Here is a 24,336-nt window from a genome sequence, read left to right on the forward strand (position 1 = left end):
AAATCTAAATAAAACTATAAATCATGGAGGGAAATTCTAAGTAAGGGTTAACCAGGTGAAAGTAGGAAATTGAGGACAAGATATTATAGTTGAACAAACTTTATTGATTGTTGCATTATGTTATGGCATAACGTACAATATGACTTGCAACATTCTGGTATGTATGTATACAGGAGCACAAGTTATTCAAAGCGTTTTTTCTTTCTAGTTGAACTACTTGAGCCTCATGTTTACCCCTTTTCCTCATGGCTTTTTTCTCTTCTACCCATCATCTGTAAATATTGGTAGTGATTTATCAACACCGTCAGCTGTACACAATGTGACTCCACCGCTAGCGTTTAAAGGGAAAGTACAGAGGCACCCGTCATTTCGCTGCAATTGCAAGTGGCCGTGTATGACAAGTACAACTAGCGTTGGTGTCTAAAGAAACCAATCAGAACAGAGCTGAATAAAAAAGCTTAATTTTGATTCTTTGTTGGGCTATAAATCCTGTTTTAATTTTCCGAATGCTTTTATAGCAGGATTGAGGTTACACAGCACCTGGACAAAGCCCAGAACTCCGTGTGTTAATACCTCATTACCTGGGTCCAATGTAATATGGCATGAAGTTTTATTATTAATTTCTTGTCATGCATGAATTTTGAGGAACGTTTCTTTATTTGGTCTGTAATATGGGTAATGTGTGAGTAGATGTTTTACAGTCATGTGCATTATCAGCTGGAAAATTATGGGACAATTATTGGTTTCCAGTAATTAGTTTTGTTATGGAAAGATAAAGGCGTGTATTCCAGGGCCCCTCAACCTGGACACACTCCCCCAGACCCCACCACACTGTACCGGAGAATGGGGTGGTAGTATATGGGTGCACTTTCACACCCCTTGTTAACAGGCAGGTTTAAGCTGCCCTTTGGATTTGTTGTTGCTTCTGTTATGCTAGGGTTAAATGTATTGCAGTTTTTTGTGCTGTTCGTTCATGTCTTTTGTGCTGAAGGTGTTATCTGAGCTTGTCGCTGTATGTAAATGGTGCAATCCTGCTAAAGAGTCTCTGCAGTAGGACCCCGTCTCCCTCTCACCACATACTGTAAAGGCAATGGAGGAGGGATGTTATCTGTTTTTGCATTTGTCTGTGTCTGCATCACAGTTTATACATTCACTAAGAAGTTTAATATCCTCAAATTCACTAAGGTGAGCAGAAGTTGCACAAGCAGTGATTATCCTATGCCTTTATGATGTGCACTTTACCCACTGACTTCAAGCTATGTTCTTTGCCCTGTGTTTAAGTAGCTGAAGTCATGAGATACTCAGGTGAGATACCTTGGATACATGAATCATATTATGTGGGAGCAGAGGAATGACTGCATGTTCCCTTGAGATCAAAGGTATATGAGATTAACCTCTACGGTAAAAGTACGGCCTCAAGTTGTCCTGTATAAATCTCTGCACGGTATTTCAGATGCCTGATTTATCACATTATTACAGACAGAATATTACCATATGGGAAATGGAGCAATACCCCTATAAAGGCATGGGCAGGGTATGAGACAAAGTTGCTTTCCCCCCATCTTAGAACATATATAGGAATGACGGCCAAATACTGCAAGAAATAAGACTTGTCCTGTAGGGAGTGCAATGACTCGGAGATCAACAGGTCATTGACTGCGAAATTCTTCCTGTAGTTGATCATAGAAGCTCAGATGACGAGAGTAGAAATAATGGCTTGTGTTAATGACGCTCCCCATACAAAAAAGTTATTTATAAAAAAGAGTGCATGCCATGCTGGCGTACTGCAGCACTGGGTCATCAAAGGGACTGTACTAGGTCCCACCTGATGTGACATGGGAACAGTTGCATGGGTCCTGCCAAGTTAACAATCCTACATGAATCCTGTTCTAAGCAATACAACCCATGCACGATACCTGGGTGTCAGAGCACTGCATGCCAGTCTGCCCCTCAGTACTCCTACTGTTCTTCTCTCTAGTAGGGATAGTGCATCTGATGGCCCTCACATCTAGGTTCAGTGCAGTTGAGAAACCTCCTTATAACTGCGCTCCTTTCTTTGTACCTTTGAAGTTTTGGCTTTTTTATTGGGCTTTCGGGACATAGACTAGCATGTGTTATCCATAAAATGGCATGATGTGCTTTCCCTGTCTCTTGTACCCAGGATGACCACTTCGGAGTTCGATTATTTTGATCTGGAGAAGCTGCAATTTACAAGCCATTAGTGCATCAGGTTATTAAGGAGACAAATGCACTAATGGAGCTTTCTGACCATGCCAGAGAGCAGAGCTAAGCTGGATTTATATTGTTAGTGCCGGTGAGGGGGGGGTGGGGTGGAGGAGAGGAATCTGCAGTGTACAGGCATCCATCTCTCGCAATGCTCACAAACACTATGGGTCTGGGGGTACATGCCCCGACCGTTCATTACAGATGATAAACATCCTCTAAACTTGGTTCCATTCACAACTCTTCCACCAGAACATCACTCGTCTAATCCTGCCATGGACATTTCTTGGTTAGCTGCCAAGTGGCTCCGAGTTGTCTGTGTAAAAATCCCTGCATACTGCACTAACCTGACAGATTTCCTAGCCCTTATTGTACCACTTAGGCTACATTCACACTGCCGTTGCCCACCGTACGGTAGCGGGCAACGGCAGTGCACGGGGAGAGGAGGAGGAGCAGCTCACCCCCGCCCCTCTCCATAAGAAGTTATGGCGCTGTACTACGGAGAAAGATATGACATAACCTATCTTTTTCCGGGGTACGGAGCGGTACAGTGCCGCATGTATGGCACTGTGCGCCCATTTATGTCTTTTGGGGGGCGTATATCGGCCGTATATACGTCCGCCATACGGCAGTGTGAATGTAGCCTAACACCTCCGTTCTGTGAGGCCCTGCCACATGTAGAGGCTGCCCTGCCATATAGATGTCAAGGATGTGCACAGTCACAACATCTGAAATCTGTACTGTATTACAGAAGTGATGTGAGAATCCCCTGCCAGGGCCTGTTTAGTGACACGAGGATTAAAGTATCCTGGTGGGAATAGGCTGGTACCCTGGGAAGCAGAGCAGCGAGGCCTCTATAGACAGGGATAGCCTGTGGATCACATACACTGCCTCCCACTGTGCATTACTTTCATGGCTCTCTCAATCTCGTGCCATCTGTTGTCACCTTTAGTCTCTGCCAAAACAAGGAGTAAGGAAAACGCGACAATGCTGCGCTGTGGTGGTATGACATCATAGAGCCACAACAATATTATACCTTACATATAATAGAACACTATAGAAGGGAGGAGATAAGCATAAGCTGTGAAGTAAGAACTAAATGAATATATACTATATGTATATGGAGTTATTCTAACCTAAAGGTTTTATTTGGAAAGAAGTATCAATATGGGGGTTTAGGTGTGTGTGTCAGCCATATGCCACCGCCCCTTATGTAATTAGAATTAATTTGATATTCACCTTATTCAGTAACATGTGTCCTCACTTAAAGGACACCTGTCATCAGGTCTGTGTCACTTGTCCTTTCCCTACTACTTGTTAGAGCAGCTCACAAGGATCCCATCCCAGCCTTTATCTAGTTATTTCATACATTAATCATTATAAAATCATCTATACTTTATTATGTAAATGAGGCTGTGATGTCACTCCTGTTACCCCTCCCCTCTCTTCCCCCTGCTCATGTCTGTGTGTACTGTATAGTAAAGCATTGCTAGTGTGTGTGCTGCATCTGCTGACATGCTGCATCCTCCTAATACACAGACATCAGCTACACAAGTACCTGACATGTTCTGCTATAACATGGCTGCCTGGAGCGGTTGTATCTCTCCTATACACACACACATGCACACACACGCTGCAGGAGGCGTGGCCACCAGCAAGCACATGGAGCAGCCATTACACCATTATACCTCACATCATTATACAGGCTGTCAGTCAAGCACTGGGGGTGTGGCTGTACCTCCCACTCATGAATAAGCTGGATAGCTTGAATATGCTAATGATTAATTGGACATTTCACAGGTCATTTGCATACAGCTTTAGGACCTCATTGCTTAAGATTACAGGCATGTACGGGGACAATGAAGGGATAGAGGCAATGCTCTCTAATGGCAGTTTATGAAAATCTATTTAGATTATGGGGGTTATTTTGCATGACGGGTTCTCTTTAATTCTTTTTTTTTTTTTTTTTTTTTAAATCAAACAACACTTTGATGCATTAACCACAGGAGAAGGTACAGTTTCATATCATGACAGTATCACAATCAAATATTTTACCAGAAACAAGGCAACAAAAAGGCAACATGTTTCAAGCAATAAAGTAAAATAAAAAAAAATAGAACAGAATACTTTAAAAGATTGGCAGATCATGGGCCACAACCTATTAGGTGTTTATAAGGTAACATGACCTGGCAGGTTCCTTGAAAGACATATACCACGGGGATGAAGGATTGTAAACCAAGCACACAGATGCGGATGTGTGCCCCCTTACTACTTTTAGTTTGTTATGCCCTTTGTTTATTTGTTTCATATTATGCAAATGAGCCTGGGGGGCTCCAGTCTCCACTAACACCTATGAGCCCATCAGACTCATTTGTAGAATGTTAAAGCCTTTTTGTTCTTAAAAAAGGGAATGAGAAGCTAAAAGAAGAGCAGATCCTGTCAGGGGGGACACTCGCCTGCATGGCTGTGTCCCTGGTTTACAATCCTTCATCCTTTAAATAATAATGGCTGCCCATCTAGCAGTTCTGACCCTTATACCTTGGCCTCGCAGATGGTTGAAATGAACAACCTGCCAGTGTTTTGCAGGGGGCTGCCTCGCTCTGGATGTCTGTGGTATTGTGCTGACATGAGTCTATAGTATGTCCTGGCGTGCCAGGTATGATCTCAGTGCTGCTATTGATGCCAGCTTAGTCTACAGTCCACAGCAGGCTTGATGCCAGGCTTTTCAGCACATTATGTTGCCAATACTCTGACATTGTCCCTATTGCACAGTGAATCCATTTAGTCTGCGGTAAATTTGGGACATGCGGGTGCAATGTTTTTTTTTTTTTTTTCTTGCCTGGTATTAGTTTCCTTCATTTCTGATGCAATGGCAGTCTGGGGACTTGCGGGCTGTGGAGATTGCCTAGAGCCTGATAATAAGAGAGACTCTTGGCTCCTAATTCTGCAGTGTAATAGGCCTCTGCCAGCCATATTATTAGCACCATTGTTCTCTTCCTGAGCGGGGCTATTAAATACACGCTTAATTTCATGCTTCTCCCTTTTAATTTATGTTAGAGGTAAATCTGTGTTTAGAATAATTCTTTGGGGAAAGCTATGTTAGTACAGCCCCGCTACTTAAAGGGACAGTTACTATAAAGTGTAGCAAGACATAGCAATACCCTCCTGTATGTTAGCCCTAATTTTGCAATCCTAATTTTGGGCACTTTTTTTTTTTTTTTTGATAGAATTTCTATAAAGCCATTCTCATTACTTTGTGAAAATGTTTGCAGACAATAACAGTAGACCCATGATCTTTGAGCACCAGCACCTCTCAAGGGAACAAGGGGCATAAGGCACTGAGTGCTAAATACCATCTATAGTTCTTGCTATTTTTTTTTCTTCCAACAATAGACCAAAACGTACATTTTCATGTATAATTGACGCTAAATCTAATTCATGGAGAAAAGAAAATTTTCTGCAATAAATTCCTCAATAACTACTTTCAATCATATTGAGCATTTCTGTCTTTTTTTTTTGTTGCAGAAGTTCATGCCACAGGTTTTAACTATCAGAACGAAGATGAAAAAGTGACTCTGTCCTTTCCTAGTACTTTGCAAAAAGGTGAGTTTAAAAAATACAATAAAAAGAATCTTTAGAAAGCAGTAGTGTTCTAAAAATGGGTCTTGTGGTCTGATTGGCTAACGTTAAGTTCACACCTGTGATCGGCAGGCTCTGTTAAACCTCCCCACCACCATAAATAATGTAAGGTCCTTTATAGTCTTTTGTGATCAGAAGACCTTTTCCTGCACCTTTTTATAATTAAGTAATTTTTTACTTAAAAAAAAAAAGCTTTGAGGCAGGTGTGAACTGGGCCAAGAAAGGTCCTCATGTCTAGAACTTGTGTGATCATAGATGGTCGCACTTTTACTGCTTCTCTGCCAATCTAGCCTTTACTTCCAGGTCCCCAGTGTATATTTACGGCCACCAATGGGTAAACGGAAATTTTGGCACGTTGCAGGTCGCCACCCGATGTTGATGGCTAGCAGTTCAGATGTCTTGCAGTGGAATTGCCAGCTGCCGACACGATTGGAGTTTTTATATTTTACACACTTTAGGTCGGTTATTGTAATTCTATTTCCGTAGTCCCCAGACACTGATGTTTAGTCCTCTCCGCTCCCTTCTCATTGTAATATCAGACTGTGTATAATACATTGCTATGTATATGTGCAGGTACTGGGATGCTGAAGATTGATTTTGTTGGCGAGCTGAATGATAAAATGAAAGGATTCTACCGCAGTAAATATTCCACAGCGTCTGGAGAAGTGCGCTACGCCGCAGTCACTCAGTTTGAGGTAAAGAAGTGTGACTACTGGCTTTTATTCGCATCGCTTGATGCTTTTTCTGTTCACAATGCATTCAGAGAACATAGGGCCGAAAGGAGCCCTGGAAGACATTCTTTGGCGCTTTCCTGGGAATGGGTTAACTTGGTTATGTTTGGGTGGTAGGGTACCTTTGATACTGTTATACTTTCTTCTATATAAGAAAGCACAGATTGGGTTGGGCCCCCAAAATATACAGCAGGGTTTACATGTCTTTGCATTGTGGCCAATGTTTGCGGCATGTTTTTGAGTTATACTGTATGTTGGGTAATATTATTGGCAAATGAACCAAACACCGAGTAGAGGAACCCAAGCAAACTTGCAAAAAAAGTAACATGGGACATTTAGCTGTTCTTTGCATGCAGGGAAAGGTGATTGTTTTCTCCCATACCATCATGATAACCTGTTTCCTATAACCTTGGTGGTTAAAGGGGTTGTCCACTTTAATTTAATAATTGATATGTTTTGTGTAAGGAAAAGTTATGCAATTTTACAATATACTTTGTCAATTCCTTTGTCCTGCTATGGAAAGATTCTGTTTACTTCCAGTGGATAGAAATGTGTCCCTGGTTGAGTGATGGACACGCACGTGCATGTGCTGATATTATTACACGGCTCCTATTACGCTCTGTGATACTACCAGCTCATGCACCTACATGTCCATCACATCACCATGGATGGATTTCTATTTAATTAAAATACTGCCATAAATCCTTCTCTTTGTGACATAGAATCCACTAACTTTATTTACAGGCCACAGATGCACGCAGGGCTTTCCCCTGCTGGGATGAACCAGCTATCAAGGCAACCTTTGATGTCATTCTTATTGTCCCAAAAGATCGAGTTGCTTTGTCCAATATGGTAAGTTTTATGTATATTCTCGTAGTCCTTGTACTTTTGTCTGTCAGTGTATCCCCCTTCGTTTTGCTCATTGTAATATCTGTGCTGTGTAACGGTGACCTCCACTCATAACTCTGGGATTAGGAAAACAACAAAAGCTTATGTAATACTGCTCCCTGATGCTTTGTCCTCATGAGAACACGGCTTCATAGACTATTCACAGTGCGAGGGCGCCATCATACGAAGATCTTTAGACAAAAGGAGTAAAGATCTCCTTTAACCCTTTCCCTGCCAGGTGTGTCTGGAAATGTAGGCTCATTATCAGCCAGAACAATTTTTACTTTTTTTCATATGTACAAATGAACCAGAATTGCAGCATGAGGAATTATACTAAACCCCAAGAAACCATATATTTCCTGAAAGCAGACATTCATGCAATTTTTCTTCAAAGTGTAACATTTTATTTATAAAATTTATTTATAAAAAAAAATGCATAAAAATGTACTTTGACGGTAAAAATGTGCCCCAAACAGAAAATAATTTGATTCACACCTCCTAAATGTAATAGATTGTGTAGAGTTCACACATCATTTATTTACGTGAACATAAGACTATCACAAAAGCAGAAATGACCAGAAATCTGGTTTTCAGCTACAAATTTAAAGACCGTCACAACTTGCAAATTAAAAACATTAAAAAGTAAGGTCACTCCTAAAACCTATACATTTTATGAGCAGCCTGACAATTACATGTGTCTTAATGTCTTGATACAGTTTTACATAAACCTTGCATCAAAGCAGAAGTTTACACACTAATAGGGATGCAAAAATTGTCTGAGCAATATAAATGCATATTTATTTTACATATGCTCACACACCACAGTACTAAATATTGGCAAGATAAAAAAATGCTCAACTTTAAAAGCTCCTATCTAGTCTACCATGTATCCAAAAATAACATTGCAATTCATACACACAACCACCTTCATGCAACTTTGCACAAAACTGTGCTAAAACGCAAATGTTACATGAAAATTCAAAATTTTCACTAAAATATGTATAATTCCAGACTACTTGTATTAAGAAAATGTACTTTCCTAAAAACCGTAATACATGGAGAGTTCATACATACCCTATATTTGTATATTCTCTAAAATATGCAGCAAAGGGAACATTAAAGGACACCTGTCATCAGATCTGTGTCACTTGTCCTGTCACTACTACCTGTTGGAGCAGCTCACAAGGATCCATCCCAGCCTTTATCTAGTTATTTCCTACATTATTCATTGTAAAATCATCTATTTTTTATCATGTAAATGAGGCTGGTCACATGGTCAGAGGCAGTGATGTCACCCCTGTTACCCCTCCCCTCTCCGCCCCCTGCTCATGTCTGTGTGTAATGTATAGTAAAGCATGGCTAGTGTGTGTGCTGCATCTGCTGACATGCTGCATCCTCCTAATATACAGGTGAGGGACACAGACAGCAGCTACACATGAATCTGACATGTTCTGCTGTAACATGGCTGCCTGGAGCCGCTGTATCTCTCCTAAACACACACACATGCACACACAGGCTGCAGGGGGCGTGGCCACCAGCACCAGGAAGCACATCATTATACAGCCTCACATCATTATACAGGCTGTCAGTCATGCACTGGGGGTGTGGCTGTGCCTCCCACTCATGAATAGAGTGGACAGCTTGAATATGCTAATACTTCATTGGACATTTCACAGGTCATTTGCATACAGCTTTAGGACCTCATTGCTTAGGTTTACAGGCATGTAGAGGGACAATGAAGGGATAGAGGCAATGCTCTCTAATGGCAGTTTATGAAAATATATTTAGTTTAGGGGGGTTATTTTGCATGACGGGTTCTCTTTAAATTGTGTCAAACTTTTTTTGCAGAAAATGCTCTTTGCTTCACACAGATATATTATGGTACGCTCCCTTTCCCAAAGTTAACCCAAATCAAAAACTAAATATCCATAAACCTAACTAATGAGACAAAGTGATAGGTGTAAATTGTGCGCTATTGTATTAGCAGCGCAGGAATTTAACGTTCTGTGGATCATTAGAATTTGAGTAAGAGCGCCATAACGTAGGTATAATTAATGGAGGGATAGTGTGAAGTAAAAACTTTATTCTGGAGTATCTATCTTTCTTTTTCATGTTACATGCAACTTTTTGGACATGTTCTGGTGTTCTGTAGCTACATTGGGAGAAGAGAATTGAATGTTTATCCTCTTTCCATTACGTAAAAAAGATCACTCAATATATAACGATAAGCTCCTCTGTGCACCCCTCTCCTCCTACATCCTGCTTTTTTCTAAGAAGCTGGAGGGGATGGCACACTACAGAGGGCTATAGCTTTGGATTTCCAGCACCTAGAATCTCCTCTTTCATATTAAACTAGGAATGTGTTTTTAGGTGCCAGGAAACAGGAGATTAACTGTTTAAGTGACAGTCTGGAGTGATTTATACGTATAAAAAATATATATATTGGGGACGTATGACATGTGTCCTTGCCAGGGAAACGGCTAAAGCTGTTTTGAGGCAGATCCGTTATATTTGGTTTAGTTTCTGAGACACTTCTTCATTCTTTGATCCTATAAAATTCAATAGAAATGTGAGTGTATCAAATGAGTATTAACTGTGGCCAGAACATGATCCTACTGATCATCCCTTGTAGCAACATTGAAGTCACTCAAGCAAGTGGCCAACCGTGTCATTTAGAAAGTTGTATTGTAAGATTAATTCCCACTAGGTAATAGAGGAATGTCCAACAGCTGAGATTCTTTCTGTCTTCAATTTATATTTTAGAACCTCATTGAACGTAAACCGTATCCTGATGATGAGAACCTGGTAGAAGTGAAGTTTGCACGTACCCCTGTAATGTCTACCTATCTTGTGGCCTTTGTGGTGGGAGAGTACGACTTTGTAGAGACCAGATCTGCTGATGGAGTGCTGGTTCGGGTGTATACACCAGTTGGAAAAGCAGAGCAAGGAAAATTTGCCTTGGAGGTAGGTTTTAGTTGGAGTGTGTTGATGTATAACCTACATATTACCCAATTCTCAATCTGCCGTCATCCATTTTTTATCTATACTCATTTTAGGTTGCTGCTAAAACTCTGCCTTTCTATAAGGATTACTTCAATGTTCCCTACCCTCTTCCCAAGATTGACCTCATCGCAATTGCAGACTTTGCAGCTGGTAAAGTTCCCACTGACTGGCCTGCTGTATAGGTGACGCTGTAATTTCTCCGCTTCAATCACTCCCATATTATTTGTTTTTCACAGGAGCCATGGAGAACTGGGGCCTGGTCACCTACAGGTGCGTCTAATGTGTTTTCTCTCTTCCTACTAATTGGGCCATAGGCCGGCGCCACACAGGGCGCTTTGTCTGCGCTTGCAAATGCAAACGCAGACAAAGTCGCGCCCACCGGGGCGGGCCTCGGCCCGATCGCATCGGCGTTTCTATGGAAACGCCTGCGATCGGGAACGAGTCGCCGGTGTTTCGCGTTAAATTAACGCAAAACACCGGCGGCTCGTTCCCGATCGCAGGCGTTTCCATAGAAACGCCGATGCGATCGGGCCGAGGCCCGCCCCGGTGGGCGCGACTTTGTCTGCGTTTGCGTTTGCAAGCGCAGACAAAGCGCCCTGTGTGGCGCCGGCCAAAGGTAAAAGAATTTCCATTGCGGCAGGCCACGATTTATGCCATACTAATCTCCTTTATCTAGTACCGTCCTTTAACCCATTAAGGACGCAGCCATTTTATAGCTTAAGGCTCAGTCCCATTTGTATTCTGACATGTGTCGCTTTATATGGTTATAACTTTTGAACACTGTTACTAATTAAAATGATTCTGAGATAGTTTATTCCCCACATGTTGTACTTCATTTTAGTGGTAAATTTTGGCTGATAAGTTTTGCATTTATTTGCAAAAAAAAAAGGAAAAATAAAAAGATTTTTTTGGAAAAATTAGCTGTTTTTGATATTCGAAATCATTGTGTTTTCAGGCAGATAAATTCACCACCTAAATAAGTTGCTGAATAACATTTTACATTTTCATAATTTTTAAAATGTCTGGATAATTTTATTTTGATATCACGCAGCTTACAAATCGAATATCGATATTTTTTTTATTTTTTTTTTTCCCCTATTTTCAGAATTGACTATTTTGGGGATAAATACAGTTTTGAATGAAATTTTACATATTTAACATTTAAAAAAACCCCTATATAACCAACCCATTTTCAAATCTGCACCCCTCAAACTATCAGAAACATCTTTTAGGAAGATTGTTACCCCCTTTATCTTCATAGTAATTACATAAAAATGGAGGTTAAAATAGTCAAATTGTGCCCTGAAATTTACACATTTCCAAAAGATAAAAGAAGAAAACCCACCATACAATTTGTTCTGCAATTACTCCCGAGTGCAGAGACCCCCCACATGTGGCCTTGACTTGCGAGGCCCAGAAGGGAAGGAGCACCCTGCAGCTGCCTGGATCTTAGTTTTCTCATTGGCCCCTTTTGTAGGCTATAATTTTCCTTTTTCGTTATTGGGGCCATGTGATGGCATTTTTTTTCTTTTGCAGTATGAGATGCTTTTTCCAGTGTTACCATTTTGGGATTGGTATCTCCTATTGATTGTGGGGGAAAGACCCCCAGAAGGCAAGTTAAATGCAGCGGTCATTTAACAGGTCAAACACCTGCGATCGGAGCCCACTCCAACTGTGGGTGTTACACTGGGGTGTCGTTTGTCAGCTACAAATGGCACACCGTGTATCCTGATGCCGGTTTGGCTCTGATCCAGAGCTGAGCTGGCATCAGCTCCGCAGCAGATATATCCACCACTGAGCGCTAAGTCACTGCACTCATCGACGGATATATCCGTTGCGGAGCAGGAAGGGGTTAAGGGTATGTTCACTCACTACGCTAGCGCTGCGCTTACAAGTGTAATGGGGACGTGCATCGGGTCAAACGCATTTGCCGTGAAATGCTAATGAGATCGGGCCCAGGCAGGTTCCCTGTACCTGAAAATGCATCACTGCTCAAGTGCAGAGTGTCCATACCCTAAGGGTGAAGACACACATGGCGTTTTTGGGCCGTTTTTACTAAGTGCGTTTTCAGATCGTTAAAAACGCATGAGTTTTTCCGAAATTGCGCAATGAAAAACTGCCAAAAAACGCATGCGTTTTTAACGATCTGAAAACACACTTGGTAAAAACGGCCCAAAAACGCCATGTGTGTCTCCACCCTAAGGGTGCTTTCATACGGTGTGTTTTTGGTCAGTCCTTGATCCGTTCTTGTGTGTTTTAAAACATGCATTTTTGCATGTTTACAATGTGGACTGAATCTTTCTTCAATTGTTGAAGCAGCTGTTAAAATGTTAATACAGGATCCAACCAGCCAAACATATGGTCAACATAAACGCATATGTTTTAAAACGGACCAAGAACTGTCGCACTGTGTGACAGCACCCTAAGAAGTTATCAACGTTTGCTGTTTGTGGGCTGCAAACAAGAGGCCATGATCCCTTTCTTGTGGCCCGACTTACCTGCTGATAACAATAGAGAGAGAGAGACTGCCCGGCCACAGAAATGGGCAAGAATTGGACCTGGTCTATCTTTTGCGGTTTGGGCAGTCTGTTAATTTACGGGGCCTCAAAATCCACGGAATTGGGAATGACCTGACGTAAGAACTTGATATTGCGTAGGAGGCCTAAGAATGTTGTGCAGTTTTCGCACTTTATGTTGTACAATACCATCAGATGCACATAGAAGTTGCTGTATGGGAGTGTGCTATAGGACATAACTGCAGCTCCATCTGTCACATTTCATCCCCTCTTACAAGACACAGCTGCCAGTTTAATTGTAATAGGCACTCTGGAGTTAAAATGTGTGTTTATTATGTTGCTTTTGGTGTAGGTTTAGGTGTAGCTAAATATGGGCCAATGTACTATTAATGTTTATTTGCCTGATTTTAAAAATGTTTTGTTTTTTTTTTTTGCATTTAATTTCCCTTCCTAGAGAGACGGCTTTGCTTATAGATCCTAAGAACTCTTGCTCTTCTTCTCGCCAGTGGGTGGCGCTAGTTGTGGGGCATGAATTGGCGCACCAGTGGTTTGGTAACCTAGTAACTATGGTAGGTGCTGTTATCTCCATTTTTATGTTTCCCTTATATCTCGGTGTCGTATTCTGCAGCGCAATATACATTGTTATACATATACACGTACCAGAGAAACCTCCTCCCTAAAAGACGGAGAAACCCCCTCCCTAAAAGACAGATTTTCTGTGACATTTTAAGTGGTCTCATCAAAGAAGTTTCACTGCATATTAGAGAAGTGCATCCTATTAATTAAATTACATCATGAAAACTCTAGTATCACATATTGCACTTGTGAAGGCACAACTCATACAGTTAATCGACTATTTTGATTTTGCTATTATTAACAGGGTCACAACCACAAGATAGTCGGTCAGTATTGTCAGCAGTTGTTGAGTCTTTTATGCTTTCTCTGGCAGGAATGGTGGACTCATTTGTGGCTAAATGAAGGATTTGCTTCCTGGATTGAATACCTCTGTGTGGATCATTGCTTCCCAGAATACGATATATGGACACAGTTTGTTTCTGCTGATTATACTCGCGCTCAAGAACTGGATGCACTGGACAATAGCCACCCGATCGAGGTAAAAACAATCGCTCAAATATTATCAGTTTTATGTGGTGTCCCCCAAAACTTATTACAATGTGTTGTACTGTAAAATCCCTGCATGTCCAGAGCTGAGGCCTGTAAGAAAAAAAGAGTACTTGCCATTCCCTGTCCTCCTATTCCCACAGCATGGCTCTCCAATTCCTTGTTGACTGCTGAACACCTGGCCCATCCAAAAGTGTTATGTGACCTATACCGCCACTCAGTGACCTCATAGATCACTGCTAAAAGTTGCAGTTTCCCTCCTGTGACCTATGACTGCCAAGCTAAATGTGTCAACTAAGGACTGAAACAGTGCCACTTCTTCTTATGACCGGGGGATTTCTTGTGCCCCACTATTACACTTGTGCTTAAAGGAAAATCTACCATGAGGAATCTATCAGAAGTAGATCAGATGGTAGATTCCTCCTGCCTGCCTCTTCCCTAATCTGTAATTTTCCCTAACCTAACTTGTTGAAACCTTTTTATTTTAGTAACTGCAGAGGCTTCTGGGGCGTGTACTATCCTGGCCGGGCACTGTGGGTTTAGGCTAGCACACGCCCCAGTATCCTCTGCAGTTACTTTATTTTAGTAATATGTAAATTTTAACAAGTTAGGTTAGTTTCCAGGATTATTAAATTACAGATTAGGGCAGAGGCAGGGAGGAGGAACCTACCATCAGATCTACTTCTGATGACAGATTCCTCTGCTCTAATCTGTAATTTAATAATCCTGGAAACTAACCTAACTTGTTAAAATTTACATATTACTGAAATAAAGTTTTTATCAAGTTAGTTTAGGTTCCAGGATTATTAAATTACAGATTAGGGAACAGGCAGGCAGGAGGAATCTATCATCAGATCTACCTCGGATGACAGATTTCTCGTGGTAGGTTTCTTGTAGCCAGAGCACCTTACCCTTCTGCACTTTCCCCAAAGCTGTCTGCATCGACATCTGATACCCACCGCCTGCAGTATTTTAGGTGGCCAGGGAAGGCATAATGTAGTATTGAAATTGTGAAGCAAAACAAACTGCGTAATCATTGTTGGCATAGTATACACTTCTTCACTTTCCCATGCCAGGTATTGATGCCAATTGGCTTTTTAACACTTTGATATTTGTCTTGTTAAATCTTTTACAAGTCATAATCTTGCTATCTGTGCTACTTTTTCTTGTGTATTAATGGTCCCCAATGCACGCGTGATTTCTGACACTTATTTTTTTTAACCTGTTTTATTGAGAAATATGTACATAATAAAATATTTCACTCATCGCATGCAAGCAAAACTTCATTATGTATAAAACATTAACATACAAATTACATACAGACATAGTGACTCTATACATAAACCTTGCCTGACAAGGAAGCATTGACGTTATCTTCAAGTATGGACAAGTTACAGCAAACAAACTTAACCTAACGTAGCTGTATACTCAATCAAGTATATAGTGCTATCGCCTTGGGTCATAGGCAGAATCTGTCCATACATCAAAAACCTATATCTAGAGACTAATATCCCACAGAGTACCGGGGGAGCACAACGAAAACTAGCATCTCTGGGTTTCATTTGAGAGTCCATCTTTCCGAGGAGGGTATCACACTATATTATCTGTTCATACCGGTCACAATATCACCTGGAGTATGCGAGGAGTCGCGCCATCTCTGCCACACCTTGTCAAATTTTGCAGGACAAGCTCTATTTTGATACAACACTTTTTATATGGCCCTATCTGATTCACTAGCTGTTGCCTTTGTGAGAAGGAGGGGCTAGAGTCGCCCCCATCCATGTTCCTGGTCAAAAACAGTTTCACATTAAAAAAAAAAAATCTCATCTACAATACGTTGGCGGACATTTATATTAGTTTTGTTATTGTTATTCATTGTTGATGACATAAAAACATTAAAAAAAACCAAAAATTAACAAGTGAAAGATAAAAATTTGTTACTGGATGCAAGCCACATCTAGTACACTTGTAATTTTGTCTTTTTTGCTCAGTTCAGGGTTTGTGTCCCCTGGTTATAATGGGTTTCTTGTTTATTATCAGTATTGGTATATGCTGCAAACTGTTTTTGGGAGAAAGACAGGTTTTTTTTTTTCCCCTTAAAGGGATATTCCCATTACAGCAAATTAATGTTATTGCTTTTATTATAAAAAGTTATACACTTTTCCAATTTACTTTCTGTATCAATTCCTCACGGTTTTCTAGATCTCTGCTTGCTGTCCTTGTATAGAAAGCTTCTATGTTACTTCCAGTGGACAGAAATCTGACCATGGTCACACAGGTGCACTACTCGTTATATTACATCAGAGCTGTGTGATATTACCTTGCCGTGCACCTGTGTGACCATGGTCAGATTTCTGTCCACTGGAAGTAACATAGAAGCTTTTTATAGAATGACAGCAAGCAGAGATCTAGAAAACCGAGAGGAATTGATATAGAAAGTATATTGGAAAAGTGTAACTTTATAATCCAAACATTAATTTGCTATAATGGGAATATCCCTTTAACTAGGCAACTGCTTAAAGGGGTTGTCCCCTATCCATGGTGTAAAGGATAATTATCTGATTGCTGAGCGTCTTACTGCTAGAACCCCCAACTGAATAGAGCAGGCATCCTGCCACCTCAACAATTAGTGAGAATAGGACTTCTGTTCTCAGGTAAACTTGGTGTCCCGTTTTTCGTGATCAGTGGGGGTCACAACACTCGGAGCCTCGCCAATCACCTAGATATCACCCATGTCCACCGGATAGGGGGTAATGTAAATACTTGGGACAACCGCTTTAAAGGACATCTATCACCAGATCAAGGATTGTAAGCCAAACACACTGACATACTGGTGTTTGCCCCTCTGGCATCTGCTCTTCTTTTAGCTTCCTATGCCCTGGGCCCTATAGTCTCCTTACTCCCCCCTAGTGTGTACATTTCTTCAATAGGGATTAGTTGTTTTTTTTCCTGCATTATGTTGTATATTGCCTGCTAATTTTAACTTTATCCCTTGTTAAAAAAAACTTTCTATGTAGGTCAGTGTGGGTCATCCCTCTGAAGTGGATGAAATATTTGACGCTATATCCTACAGCAAAGGAGCATCTGTTATCCGTATGCTGCACGATTATATTGGTGATGAGGTAAATTAACATCCCGCTTACTTCAGCAATACACTAAAGCTTTATAAATCAGTCTCCTGAATGCTGGCTCTGCTGACAACTCCTCTGACCATTTTGGTTCTCATCCACTTTCCTACTATAATTGTACTTTTTTTTTTTTCCATACACAAATGTAGGACTTCCGTAAAGGCATGAACCAATACCTCACCAAATTCCAAGAAAAGAACGCTGCTACAGGTATTCCATGACCCTGTCATATTACTAACCATTAAACCATTATAGTGATGCCTCCACCCAAACCTACCTTCCCTTTTCCATTCAGCTCCCCTCGCACAGCTGTAAATTGAGTGCTCTTTTCTGCAGAGGACCTATGGGAGTCTCTTGAGCAAGCCAGCGGGAAGCCAATTGCTGCAGTAATGAGTACATGGACCAAGCAGATGGGTTTCCCATTAATCTATGTGGAATCGGAACAGGTAACCAGACATTCATGTCCCACAATTGGATTGAATTATTTCTACCATCACTTGCAGAGCCTAAAGGCAGAGAGAGCAGAAGTCCAGAGGATTCATACTTTGGGCAGTTTCTTACAAGCTCCATTTGTTGTGTGTACCCAGATTAGTCCTGCCCCATGTGTGTCACTCTGTGTGCAGCTTCATTAAACCTCTTGCTGCAAACTCCCGCTATAGTGCGTCAGCATGCGCCGAGGAGGCTATGCAGAGGCCTGACGGGCTGAGCCCTCTCCATACAGAGAATATTGCAGTGAAAACCCGCAGTTGTTGTTAACTATTTAAATGCCGTTTAAAAAAGCACCCTAATATCTGAATTCCCACTCTTTTTTTTTCATTCTGCCACACATAAAAAATGAAATAAAAAGTGATGAGAAGGTTGTGCAGTCCACAAAATGTGAAAACTGGCATGATATGATTTACTGACATTAAGGAATACAATTTTTTGTACACAGAAGGCAAACGCTCATGCAGGTTTGTGCATGGAAAAAAAGGAAATGTTAACACGAAAAAAAATTGGTTAACCCTGCTCCCGAAATTCCCCCTCAGCCCCAGATTGTTATGACTACGGAAGCAGAGTGATTATTATACCTCATTTCTAAGAGAGAAGTCCGGTCGATGACACTGTTATAGATGCAGCCGAAAATTGATCTCTACAGAACCTGCCAGACACAGTTGGGTTGAGGGTTATTTGGTTTATACCAAGCAGAAGAGGTCCTAGTACCACCGATGAACCAGCAACCGGATCATAGGTGGCGTATTTGCTGCAGTGTCAATGAAGACTACCCCATCTGGTCCCACAGAATAGCTAAAATAGCTTGGTGCCTGCTGTGGCGCTATGGCTGCTCAATAATATGCAGGTGGTTTCAATGTTATGGCATATCAGTGTATATAGTGGTTAATATTACTGGTACAAGAAAATTGCAATTTTTGTTTTTCAGAAAGAAGACACACGGATATTAAAGCTGTCTCAAAGGAAGTTCTGTGCCAGCGGGCCACATAATGGTAAGACTTTCCAGGCTGCATTGTATTGCCCCCTTCTAGTCCATGAGTGCCCCCCTCTTATCATGGCTACAGTGGCACTCTCTGACAGTGCTGCGTGTCTGCACAGTGTTGTCATAGAAGTCTCACCTGTGCTCTTCTGGAGCTGCTCAAAGCTATCCTACCTTTCTTTCTTCCTATTTCTCTTATCTCCTTTATTCTCCCGATGATAGGTTGGCTGGTAAGCCTCCAGCCCCTCTCTCCATATAACATCCTCCTATTGCCCTCGCTCAGGTGAAGAGAGCCCCCACTGGATGGTACCGATCAGCATCTGCACCAGTGAATCCCCCGCCTCCGCTAAACTGCGATTACTAATGGACAAGCCAGAGATGACTGTTGTTCTGGAAGACGTGAACTCAGAGCAGTGGGTAAAGGTGAGCCTAAATGTCCCGGAACAGTGCCTGTGCTGCTGGTAATGAATGCCCCTCCTGCCAGGGATGTCACCACAGCAAGAAGGGGAACATTACTGCCCTCTGATGGTATGGCTTCTATATGACAACTTGCCTCCTGTAAGTTTTTTTTCAAAATATCTCTCAATATGGCAGTCATGCAGCCTGGAATTGTTACAGCTATGGTTTGCAAAATGTCTCAAGCCCCTGCTGAATTTCTCATGTCTCCTTTACATGCTTCAATCTGCTCTCATCCAACCTAGTTAAATCCGGGGACGGTTGGTTTCTACCGCACGCAGTACAGCCCTTCTATGCTGGAGAGTTTGTTGCCTGGTATTAGAGATCTTTCCCTTCAGCCTGTGGACAGGCTAGGCCTGCAGAACGACTTGTTTTCCCTGGTGAGTATGGCGGAGACATTAAAATATTGTATTTGCACTAATTTGTCCACACTTTTTGTGTTGCTAAAATGGTGATTCCCAGTATCATTAATGTGTGTCCCTCCTTCAGGCGCGAGCAGGGATCATCAGCACGGTTGAAGTCCTTAAAGTCATGGAGGCCTTTGTGAATGAGCCTAATTACACTGTATGGAGCGACTTGAGCTGTAATCTAGGGATCCTGTCCACACTCTTATCTCACACAGAGTTCCACGAGGAGATTCAAGGTTTCATCAGAGATGTCTTCTCACCAATTGGACAGCGCTTGGGCTGGGACCCCAAACCTGGGGAGGGTAGGTTAAGTGTTTACATTAGAGAAATAAGATGGTCAGATGAAATAATAGGCTTCATAGAAATGGCCCTTATTCCTATCCATTTGCTTTCAGCTCAGGCTGATCGATGCAGCTCTGAGATTCAGAACCCCATTGATCTGATATTGATAATTGAAAGATCAATGAAAAAAATATTCTATTCCTTTCCTTCGTAGGACACTTGGACGCACTCCTGAGGGGGCTAGTTTTGGGGAAGCTGGGAAAGGCTGGCCATAAACAGACCCTGGAAGAAGCACGTCGTAGATTTAAGGACCACGTAGAAGGAAAGAACACACTGAGTGCTGACCTCAGGAGCCCGGTTAGTTGTTGTTGTGTTTTTTTGTTTTTTGGTTTTTTTTTTTTGCCCGATATGGTATCTTCTTAAAGCCGGATTTTTGTTCGCAGGTCTATGTGACTGTTCTGAAGAATGGAGACAGCACAACTTTGGATACCATGCTGAAGGTTAGTCGGTCATTACCTATAAAGTTGTTAGTTTTGTTCTGGACTGATTTTGGGAAGACTTCTAGCACCAAACCATAGTCCACAGCTCCTAACCGTCCTGGATTCAGAGAGACAGTCCTGGATTTCACTGCTGTTTTGTGGAACTGGATGGTTGTCCCAGTCTCGCCTACTCCTCCCTGTCCCGATGGCGTTAGAGCCGGTAGAGCTCACTGTTCTCCGACTACAAGAGAAGCTGACAGAGCCGTTCAAAACTGAAACCTAACACTTATCAGCCATAGGCTTCACTACGCTCCTCTTCCAGCCTCCAGCACACTAGGCAGTGCTGTGTGAACCATCACAACTGTGGGAGACTCTCACCGGACTAATGGAGGAGTGTGCAGCAGACAAGCACGGAAAGAAAGTACAGACTCGTGCTACATTCACACACATGTATGGGGACGTATATATGGCCCATATACATCCCCCATACACTTCTATGGGCTTACTGCACCGTACGGGAGCGTTACGGTGCAGCACACGTGTATATGCCTATGGAGAGGGGCGGGGGTGAGCAGCGCTCATCCCCTGCTCCTCTCCCCGGCGGGCATACATCGTGTGCATGTAGAGTAGGGGGGCGGGCATACGTCGTGTGCATGTAGAGTAGGGGGGCGGGCATACGTCGTGTGCATGTAGAGTAGGGGGGCGGGCATACGTCGTGTGCATGTAGAGTAGGGGGGCGGGCATACGTCGTGTGCATGTAGAGTAGGGGGGCGGGCATACGTCGTGTGCATGTAGAGTAGGGGGGCGGGCATACGTCGTGTGCATGTAGAGTAGGGGGGCGGGCATACGTCGTGTGCATGTAGAGTAGGGGGGCGGGCATACGTCGTGTGCATGTAGAGTAGGGGGGCGGGCATACGTCGTGTGCATGTAGAGTAGGGGGGCGGGCATACGTCGTGTGCATGTAGAGTAGGGGGGCGGGCATACGTCGTGTGCATGTAGAGTAGGGGGGCGGGCATACGTCGTGTGCATGTAGAGTAGGGGGGCGGGCATACGTCGTGTGCATGTAGAGTAGGGGGGCGGGCATACGTCGTGTGCATGTAGAGTAGGGGGGCGGGCATACGTCGTGTGCATGTAGAGTAGGGGGGCGGGCATACGTCGTGTGCATGTAGAGTAGGGGGGCGGGCATACGTCGTGTGCATGTAGAGTAGGGGGGCGGGCATACGTCGTGTGCATGTAGAGTAGGGGGGCGGGCATACGTCGTGTGCATGTAGAGTAGGGGGGCGGGCATACGTCGTGTGCATGTAGAGTAGGGGGGCGGGCATACGTCGTGTGCATGTAGAGTAGGGGGGCGGGCATACGTCGTGTGCATGTAGAGTAGGGGGGCGGGCATACGTCGTGTGCATGTAGAGTAGGGGGGCGGGCATACGTCGTGTGCATGTAGAGTAGGGGGGCGGGCATACGTCGTGTGCATGTAGAGTAGGGGGGCGGGCATACGTCGTGTGCATGTAGAGTAGGGGGGCGGGCATACGTCGTGTGCATGTAGAGTAGGGGGGCGGGCATACGTCGTGTGCATGTAGAGTAGGGGGGCGGGCATACGTCGTGTGCATGTAGAGTAGGGGGGCGGGCATACGTCGTGTGCATGTAGAGTAGGGGGGCGGGCATACGTCGTGTGCATGTAGAGTAGGGGGGCGGGCATACGTCGTGTGCATGTAGAGTAGGGGGGCGGGCATACGTCGTGTGCATGTAGAGTAGGGGGGCGGGCATACGTCGTGTGCATGTAGAGTAGGGGGGCGGGCATACGTCGTGTGCATGTAGAGTAGGGGGGCGGGCATACGTCGTGTGCATGTAGAGTAGGGGGGCGGGCATACGTCGTGTGCATGTAGAGTAGGGGGGCGGGCATACGTCGTGTGCATGTAGAGTAGGGGGGCGGGCATACGTCGTGTGCTTGTAGAGTAGGGGGGCGGGCATACGTCGTGTGCTTGTAGAGTAGGGGGGCGGGCATACGTCGTGTGCTTGTAGAGTAGGGGGGCGGGCATACGTCGTGTGCTTGTAGAGTAGGGGGGCGGGCATACGTCGTGTGCTTGTAGAGTAGGGGGGGCGGGCATACGTCGTGTGCTTGTAGAGTAGGGGGGGCGGGCATACGTCGTGTGCTTGTAGAGTAGGGGGGGCGGGCATACGTCGTGTGCTTGTAGAGTAGGGGGGGCGGGCATACGTCGTGTGCTTGTAGAGTAGGGGGGGCGGGCATACGTCGTGTGCTTGTAGAGTAGGGGGGGCGGGCATACGTCGTGTGCTTGTAGAGTAGGGGGGGCGGGCATACGTCGTGTGCTTGTAGAGTAGGGGGGGCGGGCATACGTCGTGTGCTTGTAGAGTAGGGGGGGCGGGCATACGTCGTGTGCTTGTAGAGTAGGGGGGGCGGGCATACGTCGTGTGCTTGTAGAGTAGGGGGGGCGGGCATACGTCGTGTGCTTGTAGAGTAGGGGGGGCGGGCATACGTCGTGTGCTTGTAGAGTAGGGGGGGCGGGCATACGTCGTGTGCTTGTAGAGTAGGGGGGGCGGGCATACGTCGTGTGCTTGTAGAGTAGGGGGGGCGGGCATACGTCGTGTGCTTGTAGAGTAGGGGGGGCGGGCATACGTCGTGTGCTTGTAGAGTAGGGGGGGCGGGCATACGTCGTGTGCTTGTAGAGTAGGGGGGGCGGGCATACGTCGTGTGCTTGTAGAGTAGGGGGGGCGGGCATACGTCGTGTGCTTGTAGAGTAGGGGGGGCGGGCATACGTCGTGTGCTTGTAGAGTAGGGGGGGCGGGCATACGTCGTGTGCTTGTAGAGTAGGGGGGGCGGGCATACGTCGTGTGCTTGTAGAGTAGGGGGGGCGGGCATACGTCGTGTGCTTGTAGAGTAGGGGGGGCGGGCATACGTCGTGTGCTTGTAGAGTAGGGGGGGCGGGCATACGTCGTGTGCTTGTAGAGTAGGGGGGGCGGGCATACGTCGTGTGCTTGTAGAGTAGGGGGGGCGGGCATACGTCGTGTGCTTGTAGAGTAGGGGGGGCGGGCATACGTCGTGTGCTTGTAGAGTAGGGGGGGCGGGCATACGTCGTGTGCTTGTAGAGTAGGGGGGGCGGGCATACGTCGTGTGCTTGTAGAGTAGGGGGGGCGGGCATACGTCGTGTGCTTGTAGAGTAGGGGGGGCGGGCATACGTCGTGTGCTTGTAGAGTAGGGGGGGCGGGCATACGTCGTGTGCTTGTAGAGTAGGGGGGGCGGGCATACGTCGTGTGCTTGTAGAGTAGGGGGGGCGGGCATACGTCGTGTGCTTGTAGAGTAGGGGGGGCGGGCATACGTCGTGTGCTTGTAGAGTAGGGGGGGCGGGCATACGTCGTGTGCTTGTAGAGTAGGGGGGGCGGGCATACGTCGTGTGCTTGTAGAGTAGGGGGGGCGGGCATACGTCGTGTGCTTGTAGAGTAGGGGGGGCGGGCATACGTCGTGTGCTTGTAGAGTAGGGGGGGCGGGCATACGTCGTGTGCTTGTAGAGTAGGGGGGGCGGGCATACGTCGTGTGCTTGTAGAGTAGGGGGGGCGGGCATACGTCGTGTGCTTGTAGAGTAGGGGGGGCGGGCATACGTCGTGTGCTTGTAGAGTAGGGGGGGCGGGCATACGTCGTGTGCTTGTAGAGTAGGGGGGGCGGGCATACGTCGTGTGCTTGTAGAGTAGGGGGGGCGGGCATACATAGTGTGCTTGTAGAGTAGGGGGGGCGGGCATACATAGTGTGCTTGTAGAGTAGGGGGGGCGGGCATACATAGTGTGCTTGTAGAGTAGGGGGGGCGGGCATACATAGTGTGCTTGTAGAGTAGGGGGGGCGGGCATACATAGTGTGCTTGTAGAGTAGGGGGGGCGGGCATACATAGTGTGCTTGTAGAGTAGGGGGGGCGGGCATACATAGTGTGCTTGTAGAGTAGGGGGGGCGGGCATACATAGTGTGCTTGTAGAGTAGGGGGGGCGG

General features: G+C 44.7%; 1 protein-coding gene across 1 annotated transcript in view; it reads left to right on the plus strand.

Annotated features, from left to right (window-relative positions):
* The window catches only part of NPEPPS (aminopeptidase puromycin sensitive), a 40,633-nt gene that overhangs the window by 8,606 nt on the left and 7,691 nt on the right, over positions 1–24,336 (plus strand). Inside the window, exons 3-19 of the mRNA XM_072111591.1 lie at positions 5,749–5,826; positions 6,436–6,557; positions 7,338–7,445; positions 10,245–10,445; positions 10,538–10,634; positions 10,721–10,754; positions 13,455–13,569; positions 13,950–14,114; positions 17,140–17,244; positions 17,400–17,460; positions 17,587–17,696; positions 18,671–18,734; positions 19,005–19,144; positions 19,423–19,557; positions 19,667–19,886; positions 20,081–20,223; positions 20,310–20,366. Of these exons, the coding sequence (XP_071967692.1) occupies positions 5,749–5,826; positions 6,436–6,557; positions 7,338–7,445; positions 10,245–10,445; positions 10,538–10,634; positions 10,721–10,754; positions 13,455–13,569; positions 13,950–14,114; positions 17,140–17,244; positions 17,400–17,460; positions 17,587–17,696; positions 18,671–18,734; positions 19,005–19,144; positions 19,423–19,557; positions 19,667–19,886; positions 20,081–20,223; positions 20,310–20,366 (1,955 nt within the window). The remainder of the gene's footprint in view (positions 1–5,748; positions 5,827–6,435; positions 6,558–7,337; positions 7,446–10,244; positions 10,446–10,537; positions 10,635–10,720; positions 10,755–13,454; positions 13,570–13,949; positions 14,115–17,139; positions 17,245–17,399; positions 17,461–17,586; positions 17,697–18,670; positions 18,735–19,004; positions 19,145–19,422; positions 19,558–19,666; positions 19,887–20,080; positions 20,224–20,309; positions 20,367–24,336) is intronic.

Source organism: Engystomops pustulosus, chromosome 6, assembly GCF_040894005.1.
Source record: "Engystomops pustulosus chromosome 6, aEngPut4.maternal, whole genome shotgun sequence".
Lineage (NCBI taxonomy): Eukaryota > Metazoa > Chordata > Amphibia > Anura > Leptodactylidae > Engystomops > Engystomops pustulosus.